General features: G+C 37.8%; 2 protein-coding genes across 3 annotated transcripts in view; both read left to right on the top strand.

The window, feature by feature from the left end:
* LOC114246829 (uncharacterized) overlaps positions 1–1605 on the top strand; it is a 28849-nt gene extending 27244 nt beyond the window's left edge. For both annotated transcript variants that reach the window (XM_028179536.2, XM_028179537.2), the window contains one exon: positions 546–1605. In XM_028179536.2, the coding sequence (XP_028035337.2) occupies positions 546–588 (43 nt within the window). In that variant the 3' untranslated portion in view covers positions 589–1605. The remainder of the gene's footprint in view (positions 1–545) is intronic.
* Positions 1606–4471: 2866 nt separating this feature from the next.
* Positions 4472–18782, top strand: LOC114246870 (G protein-activated inward rectifier potassium channel 3). Its single transcript, XM_028179593.2, has 10 exons — positions 4472–5430; positions 8037–8181; positions 8544–8735; positions 11524–11595; positions 13124–13234; positions 13591–13697; positions 14438–14587; positions 15236–15355; positions 16004–16102; positions 18140–18782. The coding sequence occupies exons 1-10, from the start codon at positions 4982–4984 to the stop codon at positions 18258–18260; spliced, it is 1566 nt and encodes a 521-aa protein (XP_028035394.2). The 5' UTR covers positions 4472–4981; the 3' UTR covers positions 18261–18782.
* The last annotated feature ends 168 nt before the right edge of the window (positions 18783–18950 follow it).

The following is an 18950-nucleotide window of genomic DNA, read 5'->3' as shown; positions in this document are numbered from 1 at the left end:
TCATTAATTGACCACGATCTCAGAGCGTTCGTTTGCGCAATACACTAACTCTTATGCAAACAACCGTGAATGAAGTGTACCACAATAAGTTCGCACGTTACTGAATGACCGTGGGTTGTTGCGAAACCTCCAGTTTTATTTTCTTTATACCTCGAATAGAACTTAAAATTAATATTTTTATAATAAGGAACTTTGTTCCTATCCGGTGACCCACGACACCACACATCTTTTTTTTCCTACCTATGCTGATAGCCCTAAGAGGCTATTTCAGCTTCGTCCTAACATGTAGGTGAGCTCACGGGGCTCAAACCTGACTGTTGCTAACACTGGCCGTAGCAAGAGCAGTGCTTCGCAGAATCTACCACCGGATCGGAAAAACGACCCACTGAGATGATCCGGCGAGAAACTCAGTGGGGTCAGCAACAGCGGTACTAACTTATACCATAGTTAGATTCGCGAACGCATAGAGAACAAACAAACAAAGAAACAATACTATTATCAACATAGATATACATAATAAAAAGCATATTATTATTTCTTTTCAGATACTGTGTGGTAGGATCAAAGGATGGCTACAGTAATGTCTAGAAGTATATTATAACCAAATATAACTATTAAGAAAAGAATGTAATTTACAAAATAAATATCATCAGAACAAATAATTTAAGATTATATTACTGCTCAATACTTGATTCGTAGTTAGATTCGGAGCATATCAATATGTGTTTATCTATTTTATATATTAAATATAGCAATATTAAATAAGGGGTTTTGACATTGCCAAAGGTAAAGCAAGCTAAGAGTGATCACGAGCGACCACGGTTATTGACTAACGGTGGAATCAATTATCACATCTATCATGAGACGTGAGGTCGATATTCTAAGAATTTAAGACATGGAATTTCTGCTCTCCTGTGCTTTGTATGAGCAAGGTGGAAGGAAGGCCACAGCCGATCATGTAGCTGCTGTTGTGACCAGATAACCACCCTAACTGGTCTACCAGTCGCAACCGCCCCACGTGAAGTTGAGGACCGGACGAGGTGGAAACAGCTCACGAGAGGCCAAGGTCAAGTTTTAAGGCCACGACCTTCAGTAATTAAGAAAGCGACGAAAAAGATGCTTTGTCTGAAGCAGGATTGTGGTACTATCCTGAGTAGGTTCATGTTCACATTTAAAAAAATTATTAGTAATGTACCGGGTGTGTCTTGAATTTATCCAATAAATTCTAATGTTATTTCGCCTCCTGTAAATAATTCTGCGCGGTTAAATCTAAAAAAGTTTTTAAGTAATCATAATACCGTTGCTAAATAACATTGGAATGCGTAATGTAGATATTATCTTAACTTAACTTCCATGATAGATTATCGTATGCATTTTATATAAAGGTACTATTGTAGTAGTTAGATAGTGTATCATGTACAAATTAATTATTATATTACTCGTATATTCTATGTAAACTATAGTACATATCTAGTAAATTGACAGTCAGTTGAATTATTGTGTGATTAGCGTTTAACTACGGTGATAAAAATTACATGTAAAATATTCCTTTACTGTATTGTTTTATTTTTAAATAAAATAAATATATTTTTTATGAAAGAAAAATGTGTTTCTGTATCAATTTCGCCCGATGTGATGTACTGACCTGGTTTCAATGGAGATAATGCAGCAGAAGCGAGATGAGATCGTCAAGAGAACGCAGCGCCATCGGCGATGCTTGGCGTGATTCGTGGATGACAGATGTAATCATGAGAACCAATGAGTGGACCGCTGGTAGGATCTCTTGGGAGTCCGCACGGGTAGCACCACCACCCTGCCTATTTCTGCCGTGAAGCAGTAATACATTTTGGTTTGGAGGGTGGGACAGCCGGTTGACTATAAAACTGAGACTTTAGAACTCATATCTCAAGGTAGGTGGCGGCATTTACGTTGTAAATGTCTATGGGCAACTTCAACCACATGACACCAGGTAGACCGTGAACTCTTCCACCAATCTAAGAAATAAAAAAATACAGGTAGCTTCGGTCTGTCATAGAAAGCATCAATGAAATCAGCACCTAGTTAGATGAATATAAATGATGAGGTGATTTGCAGACTCTGTATCGTGAAGATGGATACCATCATCACATATGTTATATACTTTGTGAGCGTGATGTATAGCGAGGACAACAACGAACATCCAAGGAAATGGTTTCTAAAATGTCTATGGACTTATTTCCAAACGCAATTGCAAGATTTGCCCTAGCAGAGATGAGGGATCGCGTGGACAGGGAAATGCCATAAATGATCTCAATAATTGAAGTGTCGGGCTCAGCCACAACACTTTTGTTGTATTTAGTTTTGAAACCTCTATCTATCCTCTCTTCTCTGCTCTCAAATATTAAACATCTAATAAATCTAAGATAAAATAAGAAAGACAGGATGTTAAGGGTAATTAAACCACTTGTTTTTTAATTACCTTACCTATTCCCTGGTAGACTAAGGGGATATTAGTTACGCCCGGACGGGTAGGGTACGGAGTTAAACCTAGCTAGGACAGTGATTCGCAGAATCTACTACTGGATCGGAATCGCAACCCACTGAGAAGATCCGGTAAGAAACTCAGTGGGCTGCGTCTAAGGACCTCTGTGCATATTGTGTACCCGTATTTACTTTAAATACAGTTTATGATAATTTACGAATTTGGCAAATGCTATTTAGAGCTTAGAAGATACACATTCTCAATCGTGTTCGCTTGATCCTTTCAGTTAGTCTGTGTCATATGTTTTATAAGTGTCCGTCTTATTGTATTGCTCACCTTACAAGCCGGAGAGAGAGATCACGACTGCTTCGCAGCAGAAAGGTTCAGATTAGTCGAGTCTACCGGTACGGGGTTATATTAAGATCTACCTATGAATACTAAACGCACAAGGAAACCAATTCGAAGCCTGTAAGCCGCAGGAATGACGTATGCCTTTTATTTTAACGTAACTTCATCAAAGTAATCCCACTTTAAGATTCGTATAAATCAAAAGAAAAAACATGAAAAATTTGATAAAACCTTAAGCAAACCGCGTCGTTGTGTAAGAAGGATAATGCGTCATTTAGATACGGTCGGCTAATATGAAATTCGTGCGTTCCGCAGTCAGCTGCAATAAAGTACACTATTCTTTAGTCTTAGACATTTATCACTATTCCTATTTGACTTAATGAATTCAATGTGTCAGTAAAAAATCTCGTCGGTTTAAAATAAAATCGGATCGTTAGAAATCTATGTAATAATCCAGATATCCTGAACCCTCTTCTGAATTCTTGAGTACCGATAATTAAATTGATTTTTATATATATTCAATACGGCACGCAAAACAATCGGCAGGAAACTCAGGGATTGCTCTATCTTATCTACATCATATGCAATATTTCGAAATTTTATTTTAATTAGTATTTTATTAAATTGGTCCATATATATGAATACACTAGCTGACCCGGCAGACTTCGTAGTGCCACAATCGATAAATAAAAGACCTAAACTTTTGTATAAAATAAACTTAAAACAAACAAAAGAAATCCGTCCGACGGGGGACACATCAAAGGAAAAACAAAATTGTTATTTTTATTTAATTCCGAGCATTTTCATATTTATCTACCTTGTAAACTTTCTCTGGAATTCTAGAAATAATTCAAGACCAAAATTAGCCAAATCGGTCCAGCCGTTCTCGAGTTTTAGCGAGAATAACGAACAGCAATTCACTTTTTAATTTATATACATATATGGATGATAAGGATGATTTAAACCAAAATGTCAGTTCTCTTTCTGCCCTGACCAAATATCTGTTCGCATCTTCAAAGCTACTTAAGGTCCTGTTTATAGTTAAAGAAAGAAGTTCTTAAGAAGTCTTTAAGTGTTATACTGTTAATGCTTTAATATCGAAAACTATAAGTTATAACTGGCCATGGGCGTCCATAAGATGCTCCATCATCAGGAAAAATGAGTGTGGCTTCATTACCGCCTAGTTCAAACAACTGGACCAAAATAACATAAAATTTAAAGCTTACATTATAGGACAGTCCATCCTGGGCAGCACCAGCTTTGTAATGATGATTGTTGTAGCGTCAAGCGTCAAGCGTTTATGGGATCCGATTCTCAGATTTCATAATTTATTGACGACTAGCGACCCGCCCTCGCTTCGCTTCGCTTCGCTTCGGAAACTGTAATTTATTATTGATTTCTCCACTATTTAATGGATGTTATTATACATATAAACCTTCCTCTTCAATCACTCTATCTATTTAAAAAAACCACATCAAAATCCGTTGCGTAGTTTTAAAGATTTAAGCATACATAATGTCCTTATATACAGACAGATATAAGGACAGAGAAAGCGACTTTGTTTTATACTATGTAGTGATATAGTCAAAAGTCGAAGTTCCGAGAATATGAGTCACAGCGTTGACAAGGTCGGGTATTTTCTACTCGAGTGGAGATCTCAGAATTAGCAGACGCGTTGATAAGTAATAACGCGCTGATAAAGTACACAGGTTCGGTAAATTTTATTGAATTTAAATAGTGAAAAAATGAGATTGTGAAGAAAATTACTTAAAGTACAAACATTTTTGACAGAGTAACGAAAACAATTCAAGTGTTTTCCGAATTGAAAGTGTTTTTTTTTTTGTAGCTTGCAACGTTATGTAAATTACAATTGACTATTCGAATTCTAAAAGTGTTTATTATTTAGATAATTATTTGTCACAATAAAACCTTTTTATCTTTAAATGAAGTATTAAAAATTCCTAAAATTAAGACAACGGAAATTATCACCCAAGCCAAGTCTTGTAACAATTGAATAATTCAAAATAATGAACAATCAAACAACGTGTTTTATCAAACAGCAAATCCTCTATTTACCGAAGTTACGCCTTTCAGAACAAACAAGTGACGCGTCGTGATATAAATTAAATCTAAATTTAAAAGTATTAAGTAGCAGAAAATTTTAATTTAAAGATGGACGCCAAAGATATACTCAATAATTCAATGGAAAAATACTCTTTGAAAGCTCAAATGGAATACGACGAAATAGATAAACTTTACGATGAGTGCCTAGAATATTTGAAAGAAGCCAAAATAGACGTTCAAGAAGAAGACCAAGCTCAACACGAAGACCAAGTTCAACAAGAAGAAGACATAGAAGACCACGAAAGAATAAAAGAAAATAGTGCTAATTCTAGAAACTCGACAGAAACACCAAAAACATCTATCAAGTTGGAAAACGAATTGAATTCCACGGGCAGTCTGGTTTCTGTATGTTCCGAACCAAGATCTGAGAGACTAAGGAAGCTATCGCAGCAGCTGCCTAAAATTATAATCACTCAGAGTAATACAAGTTTGAACTTTAAAAAGTTAGAGGAAGCAGTCGAAATTCCAGTTAAAATAGAGAAGAAAAAGATAAATAGGTAAGTTTTATTCAACTTTTTTTTTGGTCAAAGATTTCCTAAAGAAAATTTAAAAATTAAAAACACCAAAAAATTATATAATATATTGTTATAAATGAAACTATCGCACTTGCCATAAACAGATGTGGATACAGATACAGAACGCAAATGTATCTACTCATTTTCAACAACATTTCTTTAGCGCAAAAATCGTTCGTAAACATGTGTCACTTATAATTATGCACTTGGCATCAGTACCGAGGCACAAGTACCTGTCACAGGATCCCACCACCGTACAGTCCCACATGTCGATATAACTGCACCAGATGACTGTTTGCTAGCAGACCTAACCTTGCAGGAAAAAGTAGATTTTTAAATCTAATCGTATAGTTTGGATTAAGCAATTGACATTCAATTTTGTTAGAGAAATCGATGAAATAGTTATCTGGGTGTTGGCACTGACACTTGTACGAGGTTTTCTTGGATTCTTGATGAACATACGATGTCATAAAGATACATTATCCTTGCTTAAAGTAAACTAATGCTAGCTAGTGCTTAGACGAACGGCGCAACCTTCTAGACTATCTCTCGATTTAATGGAGTTTTTATAACCTTAGGGGTAAGATAATATATACTTTTTTTATTTCTTAGATGGGTGAACGAGCTCACAGCCCACCTGGTGTTAAGTGGTTACTGGAGCCCATAGACATCTACAACGTAAATGCGCCACCCACCTTGAAATATAAGTTCTAAGGTCTCAAGTACAGTTACAACTGCTGTTCCGCCCTTCAAACCGAAACGCATTACTGCTTCACGGCAGAAATAGGCAGGGTGGTGGTGCCTGCCCGTGCGGACTCACAAGAGGTCCTACCATCAGTAAATGTAATAATCATGTCAATAATCATAATTGAAAGAAACAATTTAAAAAAACATGTTTTTGAAAGAAAAAGTCGTCGTTTAGTCGTCGTGGCCTAAAGGATAAGACGTATAAAAACCAAACCCGCAAAAATTATAATTTGCGTAATCACTGGTGGTAGGACCTCTTGGGAGTCCGCACGGGTAGGTACCACCACCCCGCCTATTGCCGCCGTGAAGCAATAATGCGTTTCGGTTCGAAGGGTGGGGTAGCCGTTGTAACTATACTGAGACCTTAGAACTTATATCTCGAGGTGGGTGGCGCATTTACGTTGTGGATTTCTATGGGCTCCAGTAACCACTTAACACCAGGTGGGCTGTGAGCTCGTCCATTCATCTAAGCAATAAAATAAAATAAGAAAAATAGTTTTACCGTTCTTATTTAATTTGTATAAGGAAGACTACTGGTTTTGTAGGAAACATGACACTGCTCTGATGGGCCTCTTTTAGTGTCTCTGCACTTTAAAACTGTACTTACACTTTAATAATGTCTAATTCAGGATGCGTCGCAGACAGGGGAAATTAAAATTAACTTATCACATCACAGAAACAAACAAAAAAATACAGAGTCCAAACAGTTTGTATATATAATTTTGTACTATAGACATTTTATTGGCATAGATAGGCGGATGAACTAACAATTCTTGATGTGAAGTGAGAGTGGCATTGAAATGATTATATGACTAGCAGCCCGTTCCGGCTCCGCTCGGGTCTTTAACAAAACAATTCAATGATATTTGACGTTGTTTTATTTTTTAAAATAAAAGAACACTTATTGCGGCATAACTATAATAGTTAGATATATGCTGTCGCGACACTTTTTGTAAATAATAATGTTTTCTACAAAGTCATAGTATAATATTTTATTCTATCATCAATAGTTTTCGCAGGGCACGCGATGTAAAGAATTTTTTAGGTAATTTTTTTACACCTTGGGTTACAATATTAGAGTTTTAGTAAGGATCTCTAATTTTTTTCAAAAAAGATGATAGCCTATGTCACTCGGGAATAGTGTAGCTTCCAAACAGTGAAAGGATTTTTCAAATCGGTTCAGTAGTTTCGGAGCCTATTCAATACTAACAAACAAACAAATCTTTCCTCTTTATAATATTAGTATAGATATTATCTCGTTCAAGCGAGATAATTGCATCGCGATAACTACATTCCCGATCCTGCGGACCGAATGGTAAACAGTCGACGCCGCGCTAAACATGTCATTTCGGATCCTCCCGATCCACTAACGGTACTTTTAGGTACCTCAAGCACCGGTCATGGTAGTCGTCGAACCCGTCGCTGACGACGAAGGGCTCCGCGAGTAAATAAACCCACAGATACAGCCCACTGAGTTTCCCGCCGGATTTTCTCGGTGGGTCGCGTTTCCGATCCGGTGGTAGATTCTGCGAAGCACTGCTCTTGCTAGGGCCAGTGTTAACATCACTCTGGTTTGAGCCCCCTGAGCTCACCTACTAGTTAAAGTTACGCTGAAATAGCCTCTCAAGGCTATCAGCTTAGGTAGGAAAAAAAACCCATTTGTTACCAATACCACGATCTATTCATGATGTGTACATCCCGTTAATGGATCGGGAGGATCCGTAATGACGTGTTTTGGGCGACGTCGACAACAAATGGGTACCGGCGTTCGTTTTAACCGGAGTGGACCATCAGCGCAACCGGTTTATCTACGCATTCAAAAACAGTTTTACCTACTACAGGAATCCTCCGGCTATCCGCAATAAGACTGTTTACGGAGATTTCCCCAAAAGACTCGTCTCCAAGAACGGGATGGAGAACATCGCTCTCATCAAAAACGTTCCTTTTGAAAAAATCAGACTCCTCAACGACACCTTCCATACCTTGGTGAGTCCTTCTGCTAAAGGTGGTTCTTCTTCGAAAAGTTAGAGATGATAATCAGAACTCATGGACCCAACGAATGTCGCATTGTTAAAAAAAGATCATCTTTTAATACTGGAGATACACAAAATATATCACGACCCACCTAGTATTGTGTGGGAATCGATTACTTCACTAGGCGAATATCGCTGACCTTGAAACGCAAGGTCGTAAGTCATAAATATAGTCAAACATAAATGTCGTATACAAATATCTTAACAAAATACTGTCACCGACCGGGAATGGGGTCCAGACCCATCGAAACAGCAAGCAGGATTACTAACTACCAAGCTAACCAGGTTATAATAATTACAAAATCTAAATCTCAGATCAATCTTCGATGGCGTTGGATCGTCATCGGTACAATAGTGGTCCATTTCGCCATTTGGCTGGTCTTCGCGGTATTCTGGTATATATCAGCATTGGCCCACTACGACTTCGAGCCAGATCCACCGAAGAAGACTTGCGTGACGGGTGGCAAAGATTTCGTGACGATATTCTTGGCGTCTGTTGAGGCTCAGGTGAGAATTCAATTTTGATGTTTTTATAGCCACGTTCTAGAGGAGCATTACTGGAGCTTCACTCTCACAGCTCTACTAACTTAACACCAAGCGGTCTATTCATCCCCCTCCTTGCGTTGGTTTCCTCATTACTGAGGGTCGTGGTCATGGCCTTGAAACAGTTTGTTTTTTATAATGCACCGCCATCTGTTCCTATCTGCAGCTGAGTGCAGAGCATCGTGCACTGTGGTATCAAGGGCTGCACGAATCTGGTCCGTCCAACGGGTCGAGTTTCTGCCTCTTGGTCGCTGCCTTCGACCTTTCCAGTGATCACCAATTTCTCCAATAATTAAAAAAGCCAATTAATGCTTTAGTGCACTATCTACCAACAAAACCCTGGTCACAATCTCTGAGGTGCATTTAAGTTAAATATACTTATATGTAAGCCCACTGTGTTTCTCGCCAGATCTTCTCAGTGGGTCGCGATTCCGATCCGGTGGTAGATTCTGCAAAACACCACTCTTGCTAGGGGTAGTGTTAGCAAATTATCTCAGGTTGAGCCCGTGAGCTCACCTACCCGTTAGGACTTAGCTGGAATAGCTTCACAAGCTACTAGCGATTGCGTAGGAATAAAAAAGAGCTTCATCTCTCTTCTCAAAAATAGCCATAATCGTATTAGCTAGTGTAGCTGTATCAATAGTTCAGCTTACCTGTGGCTACGGATGAAATGACCTGTGGCTACAGATGAGAATTATTGAAAACGGTATATTAAGTAGAAAAATATTTAACAATACTTGACAATTACTGTTGACCAGAATTGTGGTAGAACTCTCAACGTTAAAGCCACTATTCCACTGGAAAACTGTTTATCAATAGAATCAGGTAGGATGGTGGGATTACGTAGGAATAAAAAAGAGCAAAAATCAAATCAAATCAAAAGCCTCATCTCTCTTCTCAAAAATAGGCATAATTACTAGCTAGTGTAGCTGTATCAGTAGTTCAGCTTACCTCTGGCTACGGAAGTTGAGAATTATTGAAAACGGTAGGTATATTAAGTAGAAAAATATTTAACAATACTTGACAATTACTGTTGACTAGAATTGTGGTAAAACTTCAACGTTAAAGCCACTATTCCACTGGAAAACTGTTTATCAATAGAATCAGGTAGGATGGTGGCTACTTGAGCTAACATAACCCACTACCAGTTTTTCCGAATTGGAGCAGTTTTAACTTTGAAAACATAAAGTCATCAATAAAATTAACGAAGGTCAAAAATCGATTGTAGTCCATTAATTAATTTCCTCTTGAAGACCAATGTCGTAGTACACTATCTTAATGAAATAATGTCTTGCCTTAACCCATAAATTGGTGCGGTCCTGGCTCGAATGTAGGTAGATAATGGCCATCCATACCCATTATTTTTCTACGTGATGATTGATGTGTCTTTAAATAGCCGATTGTTGGTTCAAAAGCGGCCTATTTGACACGACTACATCTTCGAATTAAAATAAATAATAGTTCAAAAAACTAACAAAATACGCTTTTATAGAAAATCCAACTAAAAAATAGAAAATAGAGAAAGAAGTTATAAATATTTTATGAACAGATATGAGTAGAAAGGTTATTGTGATAATATCCTGAAAAGCACCTTACGCATTTTTACAATAAAATCATTTTCTCTTACACTATTTTTAATTCAAATTTATTAAAATTGGTTTTTTATTTTTTAGTTGGATTTTCTATAAAAGCGTGTTTTGTTAGTTTTTTTAAACTATTATTTATTTTTCATTTTTTAGTTGAATGTAAATTTTTCAATAATTTTTTTTTAATATTGAATTGTCATCGGTCCTTAATAAGTATACCAAATTTCGAGTCAACCCGAAGTTTTGAAGGGGGTCAAAATCATGTTCAAAGATTCCGTTACAAACATACATACGTCTGAAGCTAATAAAAGCGTATTAAAATCAAATCTAATTATATACTAACTAGCCAGCTCTTTCGTAAATCTTATTTAATTTCCTCAGATCGTTGTCAATCGAGACGACACTGCGGAAATTAAATAAACGGCGAACATTAACAATGAAATGAACGAAAGTGATATGCTCCAATTTCTATTGTACGCGATGAGTAGTCTTCATTGTAATACTTGCTGTTGATACGATTTATTACTGGTGGTATTACCTCTTGTGAGTCCGCGCGGGTAGGTACCACCACCCTGGCTGTTTCTGCCGTGAAGCAGTAATGCGTTTCGGCTTGAAGGGTGGGGCAGCCGTTGTAACTATACTTGAGACCTTAGAACTTACATCTCAAGGTGGGAGGCGCATTTACGATGTGAATGTCTATGGGCCCCAGTAACCACTTAACACCAGGTGGGCTGTGAGCTCGTCCACCCATCTAAGCAATAAAAAAGAAAAGAAAAATACGACTGCAACATCAAAATAGGTCATAGGAGTTTTAATTTCACGTCCCGTTTTAAAAAATGTGGCCAAACTCTCAAATTTTATTAGGTTTATCTACAACCAACTTCTCAAAGTGCTATGATTGTTTAGCAACTGGCCTTAGGAATTGGATTACTTAGCAAAGCAACTGTTCAATAATACCTACTCTATCAAACTGTTTTGGACTATTTATCTCCGCCCTGCCTATTTCTGACGAGAAACAAACAAAGTCTTAGAGTTATCCAATACCGCTAGTCTATGCATTTAAATTTTAAATGAATTTCTATTTTATGTACCTTACGCTCTCATCTTCGCATGTTGCTGTGTTTGCAATAAAAGCGAGAATTAACTCTTGAGATTTAATATTTCAGACAACGATAGGCTTTGGAGATCGCGCCATAGACGAAGAATGTCCTGAATCTATCTTCCTATTCATCATGCAGGTAAACTTTCTACTTTTTTTTTCCTACCTATGCTGATAGCCTTGAGAGGCTATGTTAGTTTACCCTAGCGTGTGTAGGTGAGCTCACGGGGTCAAACCGGAGAGTTGCTAATACTGACCCTAGCAAGAGCAGTGCTTCGCAGAATCTACCACCGGATCGGAAACGCGACCCATTGAGAAGATCCGGCGAGAAACTCAGTGGGCTGACTTTCTACAGTATGTTATTTGTATATAAAGTCATGGTGACCTAAAGGATAAGATGCCAGATGTATTCATATCAAGCGCTACAACTGTATCGGTGTTCAATTCCCGCAGATCGGTAATAATATTTCAAATAATGAAATACATACTTGGTAAAAGTTCACGAACAACTTCCACGGTAAAGGAATAACATTGTGTAATAAAAATCAAACCCGCAAAAATTATAATTTGTGTAATTACTGGTGGTACCTACTTGTTCAAATACATTATACGTCCATAGTGAGTTTGAACGAGTAGATAACACCACTCACTAGTCACTGGTGGTAGGACCTCTTGGGAGTCCGCACGGGTAGGTACCACCACCCCGCCTATTTCCGCCGTGAAGCAGTAATGCGTTTCGGTTCGAAGGGTGGGGTAGCCGTTGTAACTATACTGAGACCTTAGAACTTATATTTCGAGGTGGGTGGCGCATTTACGTTGTAGATGTCTATGGGCTCCAGTAACCACTTAACACCAGGTGGGCTGTGAGCTCGTCCATCCATCAAAGCAATAAAAAAAAATAAAAAACCACCCTGCCTATTTCTGCCGTGAAGCAGCAATGCGTTTCGGTTTGGAGGGTGAGTCAGCCATTGTACTTATAACACTGAGACTTTAAAACGCAAATCTCAAGGTGGGTGATGATATTTACGTTGTAGATGTCTATAGACTGAGGTAACCAACTAGTTGGACGGCCGTGAGCTGCCGAGGGCCGTGAAAATTCTGTACTGTTGTCCATATTTTGTAAACAGCTGCTTTAATAGAACTTATTTGAGAATATCCCTTCATCTATTTGAAGCTATCAACTGTAAATCTACCTCGAATAACTTTGCTCTTCTACAGTATATTTTTTCCACGCACCATCCGGCTCTGGGTTGAACAGTCCTCCTCGATGTTTCCTGAAGGCTCTGACATGTCCTTCTAAAAATAAGGTTTGAACAAAGACCTCGTATCCATATGCCACCGAAGATATTGAGAAAATATCGCTACTTGATCAATCGTATTTCGTAAAAATGTTAATTTACCGGATACTGAAATGTGATCTATAGGGAGACCGCATTATTTAACAGCAAAATTGATTTTCATTATTTTAGTTTTAACGATTATCTAATTTTATAACGTTGTCACATTTCTTCTACTAATTGATTTTGTTTTCATGTTAAGTGTTTCTTTCTTATTAAAATATTACTTAGTTTTTAAAGTGGAACTTCCAATTCCCAACTTCGTATGTGCTTTTTTTCTATAATACGATTTAATCAATTTTTAAATAAAAAAGAACTTTTCTTTTCCAGTTGATCCTCGGCACCGGGCTATCCGGGGTACTGACATGTGTGGTATACGCGAAACTAACGCGCCCAGAGAAACTGTCTCGCGATGGAGTTGGTTTCAGTAAGAAGGCTGTGGTAGGCATTTATATAATAATATTTTGCTACTTACTGTATCTCGAATGTATGACTGGCACTGTCTTTTTACCATTACTGGAGACTAACCTATTTCAAGCTATGCTCTGCTGTGCTGTGGATAGCACACTTACCTACATGTATGCTGGCTTAGCTTAGCGTGGATAGCTTAATGAACACCTAACGAATGATTGTCATCTTAGTCGGCTGCGACCATAAAAACAACGTAATAAAATCGTAAATATACATAAATACAATTAATTTTACAATTTTAAAATCAGATTACAATATTATTGTAGCTAACGCTTAGTTGATCATATATCTGATTATATTATGTTTATGTTATATTATGTTTACAGATCAGCATGCGCGACGGTCAGCTATGTCTGATGATGAGGGCCTGGGACCTCAACTACGATCACATCATCTGCTCAGAATTCTCGGCACATTTCATTACCACCCACAGGTACCACCACCATTAATTACATTGCAGGAAATTTCGTCCAAAAACTGCTTATGCCGATGAGATAATTATATGAGTACGCAGGATCTGTCAATTTATTGCCATTTTACTGCAAATTTAAAACGCAGATTGGTTACTGGGATATAATAGGGACTCTCCGAAATATCTTACAATCTGCAGCCAGATTGGATGTACGTGTCCAGTGACTAGATGATCTCGAGGTTAATATCCATTGACTACTGGCAGGTACCACTTTTTCTGAGACAAAGTGTACACACTCAGCACATTTGTTTTGTTTAGCCGTGCGCACATGACTTAGGTTACAAGCCAGATTTTTGACTTGTTGTTATCTATTGTGTATATTATTAGCTTGTATAATGCGTATTGTGTACTAATTAATAACTAAATAAAATTTAATAATTAAAAAACACGTGTTCGTGGATGACTCCTCAATGAAGAAATGAAATCTCATAAATACAAATACAAATTTACTGGTGGTAGGACCTCTTGTGAGTCCGCGCGGGTAGGTACCACCACCCTGCCAATTTCTGCGGTGAAGCAGTAATGCGTTTCGGTTTGGAGGATAGGGCAGCCGTTGTAACTATACTTGAGACCTTAGAACTTATATCTCAAAATGGGAGGCGACATATGTGACCAGCCCACTGCCACTTGAGCTTACTAACTCTGCGAGATATATCGACTTCAACTTTACCACGGGGTAAACATGTGGTATTCTATTTCAGGACCAAAGAAGGTGAGGTGTTGCGGTATTACGCCAGGCCTATGACGCTCCAGCAGCGACAGTTCCCTCTGTGGCCAGTCACTATAGTCCACATTATCGATTCTGACAGCCCTCTATATGAGTATACTCCAGAAGCTCTGGCGAATAGCAGGTTGGTGTATTTAATTACTGCCCTCGGGTAATTTCGGACAGTAATGTACTCTAAATAGGCACAGCAGTGAGAATATTTTGGTCGACTTGATTGATTGAGTTAAAAATATATAAAACTAGCGGACCGCTCCGGCTCCGCTCGGGGTCTTTAACAAAAATTTCAACGACCTTGTTTTATTTTTTTAAATAAAAGAACACTTATTGCGGCATAACTTCTTATTATAATAGTTAGACATATGCTGTCGCGACACTTTTTGTAAATAATAATGTGTTCTACAAAGTCGTAGTACATTATTTTATTCTATCATTAATAGTTTTCGCAGCACACGTGATGTAAAGAATATTTTAGGTATTTTTTTACATCTTGGGTTACATTATTGAAGTTTTAGTAAGGATCCCTATTTTTTTTCAAAAAAGACTATATGCCTATGTCGCTCGGGAATAGTGTAGCTTCCAAAAAGTGAAAGAATTTTTCAAATGGGTTCAGAAGTTCAGGAGCCTGTTCAATACAAACAAACAAACAAATTTTTCCCCTTTATAATATTAGTATAGAAGTATAGATTGCTATTTTCTTTCTTAGTTTGATAACACCACACAATACAAACCTACACTGTGGATGCTGAGTTGAACTTTTCGTGTTTTCTTTCAGTTATGAGATTACTTTGAGCCTGAAGGGGGCATCAGCATCAATGGGAACATTTACACAGAGCCAAACGTCTTATCTGCCACGGGAAGTCGTGTGGGGACATAGATTCAAACCAGTTGTCAGGCAAGTCAAGCTTGTTTTTTGTCGAGAGGATCTTAATAATGATAGTTTTTCAGCCCACTGCTAAGGAGACAAAGGTATAATACGACAATGATCTCTTTTAGCTAATATTTTATTTATTATTCTAGATGAGCTCATAAATTCAAAGCTCAGCCGGTGCTGTGTGCTTACTGAAGCCCATAGACATCAACAATGATGGTCAAGATTACGGAACTTTAGTATCTTTTGCCTAACAATACGCATTGCCGCCAATTTTTATTACGCAAAATCCACAGATTTACCGTTTTTTTTATCACAGGATGTTGCTCAAAGAAGTATTTCCATAAGCACGTGTTTACTTAAAAAAAAATATAATTAATATTTCTTGTTAGTTGCCAATAGATGGCGTTAGCAATAAATGAGATATGAGAAAAAGTTGTGGTTCGTAATAGGCAATACTTTAAATGATTCACGTAAAAGCATTTTCACAATAAAGTAGTATTTACATCAAAAAACCCCAAGATTTTGATTGAGATGCTTATGGTGACTGCCAGCATAGTTTGAACAACGACACTTTCGTTCTTTCGACACGATCACACAGGGCGCTTTACTCATTAGTAAGATCGTTTCAAAGCTCACTAATTACTCTCCTTAAATGACAATCCCTAATAGATATGACGGCAGAAAGCAGAAGTACGTGATTGAAGAGAAGAAACTGGACGCGACAGAGCCTGTTGATACTCCCTACTGTAGTGCCAAGGAATTACACAGGTAAATAAGCATGCAAGGGTTTATGTACTAATTCTTTGGTAATTTAATCATTTCGCATTTTTTTTAATGCTTGGATGGGGGGACGAGTTCACAGCCCACCTGGTGTTACTGGAGCCCTAAAGACATCTACAACGTAAATGCGGCACCCACCTTGAGATACAAGTTCTAAAATCTCAGTATAGTTACAACGGCTACCCCACCCTTCAAACCGAAACGCATTACTGCTTCACGGCAGAAATAAGCAGGGCGGTGGTACCTATCCGCGCGGACTCACAAGAGGTCCTACCACCAGTAATTACGCAAATTATAATTTTGCGGGTTTGATTTTTATTACACGATGTTATTCCTTCACCGTGGAAGTCAATCGTGAACATTTGTTGAGTACATATTTCATTAGAAAAATTGGTACCCGCCTGCGGGATTCGAACACCGGTGCATCGCTTCAACACGAATGCACCGGACGTCTTATCCTTTAGGCCACGACGACTTGCATGCAAGGATTTATGTAATAGTTCTTTGGTAATTTAATCATTTCGGATTTTTTTTTAATGCTTCGATGGGTGGACGAGCTCTAAGCCCACCTGGTGTTACTGGAACCCTAAAGACATTTACAAAGTAAATGCGCCACCCATCTTGAGATATAAGTTCTAAGGTCTCAGTATAGTTCGTTACAACGGCTGCCCCACCCTTTAAGCCGAAACGCATTACTTCACGGTAGAAATAGGCAGGGCGGTGGTACCTACCCGCGCGGACTCACAAGAGGTCCTACCACCAATGAAAAGTGGTGGTTAAGAGACGTTGCTTATTTGGTAATTTATCTTTTTTTACCTACCTAATCGATGGTAGTCTAAGGGGCTACTAAATACGGACTGCGTTTTATTTTTATATAATCAACACAATCGTAAATTAAAAGAACTTATTGACCAGTCGTTACATTTTAACAAAAAACTTATAGACGAATTCGAAAAAGTTTAGGCATAAATAGTGAAATGTTGTAAGAAAATATTGTTGCGAAAAACAAAATTAAATATGAACTAAAGTTTTAAACTATATTAATACGTGAAGCAGAAACTTTGTACCCCCTTTTTACAAAAATTGCGCGATCGGAGGAGTATGAAATTTCTTACACATACAGAGAATATAGAGAAGGAGTGCAAAATTAAAAAACATTAAATCAATAAAGAAAACGTTACACACACTACCATGTATTTTACACTCTCAGCCTATATACTCTTTTGTTTATTGTGAAAGGCTGGTCAAATTGAGTATATTAATATTGTTTGTCCTTAATATCATTTGTCTATAGTGTAGTCTTGGCGAAATAGAACCATGATAATGTTCAAACTTATAATTTCAATTAATTATAGTCGATTTCAACTACAGAGGGACCACTAGTTTAAATAAAGACAACAATAAAAATATCTCTCTAAAACTTGTTCTTTCTGCAGTCCGAGTCATCGTAGGGCCCGAATTGGCTAATTCCAATCCGACTTCTCACTAATGGAAGCTTACTTTCTGATAAGCAGACGGTTCTACAGTCCGAAATTGAATGATTATACATAAACGACACATCACGGTGTTAATGCGGTCCCACAAGAGTTTGAAGCATCTACCTTTATTCTAGTAGAAATAGGCCGTACAGATACGCATTTTCTTCTTCTTTTTCTTTATCTCATCCCACTAGATGGGGTCAGCACAGCAAATTTTTCTCTTCCATTCTCTTCTATCAGCCGTCAGGTCAACACTCACTCCTCTCTCTCTAATATCATCATTTACAAACTCCATCCATGTCTTCTTCGGTCAACCTCTTCTCCCTCTACCTTGTACAACCATTTCCATACATCTCCTAGTCACATGCATCTCAGTATCATTACACATGTCACATACTGTACTTAAATTCAATTTAACTATACCTACGCATCAGTAAGGGTTTGTGAACGCATGTAGGTCCGTGATATCGTCACCTCGTCAGAAGGCAGTCACAAAGTATCCTTCGATTTTCACCAAATTAACGAAAACAAAATTATCTCATTCCAGTACATCGAAGGATAGCTGCTCGACCCCACGCCCGTGTACTCCAAGCTCCTTCTGCGAAAAGATCTCTGCATTCCAACTAGAAAGATCATCGTCTTTCAGAAAGAAGACCACGGCATCATGATATTTAGCGATAACTAGTTTCTGTTCAGTGTGAGAAAAGAGATATTCGATGGTATTTTCTAACATTTTCACAAGGCATATGGTAAACGACCATAGTTAGGGTAGCTTGTGGCTTCCCACAGGTCGCTAATACCATTATCAAATACACACTATGGATCAAATTGTCTTATAATTTTGTGATGCGATCATATTTCACCTTTGACTTGGTTTACTGGTGGTAGGACCTCTTGTGAGTCCGCACGGGTAGGTACCACCGCCTTGCCTATTTCTGCCGTAAAGCAGTAATGCGTTGAAGGGTGGGGCAGCCGTTGTACTATAAAAACTGAGACTTTAGAACTCACGTCTCAAGGTAAGTGGTGGCATTTACTTTTGTAGATGTCTATGGGCTCCGGTAACCACTTAACATCAGGTGAATCGTGAGGTCAACAATTTTTTCTAATTTTAAAAAAATTAGAAAAAACAACCAATAAGTAATTAAATTATACCTGCCTGTTTATAAATAAAAAGTTTGCTTAATGAAAAAGTGATGTTCTCATTATCCGCACACAATATGACCCACCGCTATAACCGCTATTAGTTGTAAGTTAGAGGTCTGGCACATAAATCTATTGTTTGTTTTTCATCAATTTATAAAACATGTACATAAGTACGATGAATTATTGATCAGCTTACATTTTATGAGCCATCGATT

The sequence above is a fragment of the Bombyx mandarina genome, chromosome 28 (genome assembly GCF_030267445.1).
Source record: "Bombyx mandarina strain Sakado chromosome 28, ASM3026744v2".
In the NCBI taxonomy this organism is placed as follows: Eukaryota; Metazoa; Arthropoda; class Insecta; order Lepidoptera; family Bombycidae; genus Bombyx; species Bombyx mandarina.
Note: the sequence above shows the minus strand (reverse complement) of the source record. Positions and strands in the feature narration are given on the sequence as shown.

Coding starts and splice junctions, on each gene's coding strand:
- LOC114246870 (XM_028179593.2), top strand. CDS start 4,982: ATGGACGCCAAAGATATACTCAATAATTCAATGGAAAAATACTCTTTG. Junction 8,182..8,543: donor ACGACACCTTCCATACCTTG/GTGAGTCCTTCT, acceptor TCTAAATCTCAG/ATCAATCTTCGATGGCGTTG. Junction 14,588..15,235: donor GAAGCTCTGGCGAATAGCAG/GTTGGTGTATTT, acceptor GTTTTCTTTCAG/TTATGAGATTACTTTGAGCC.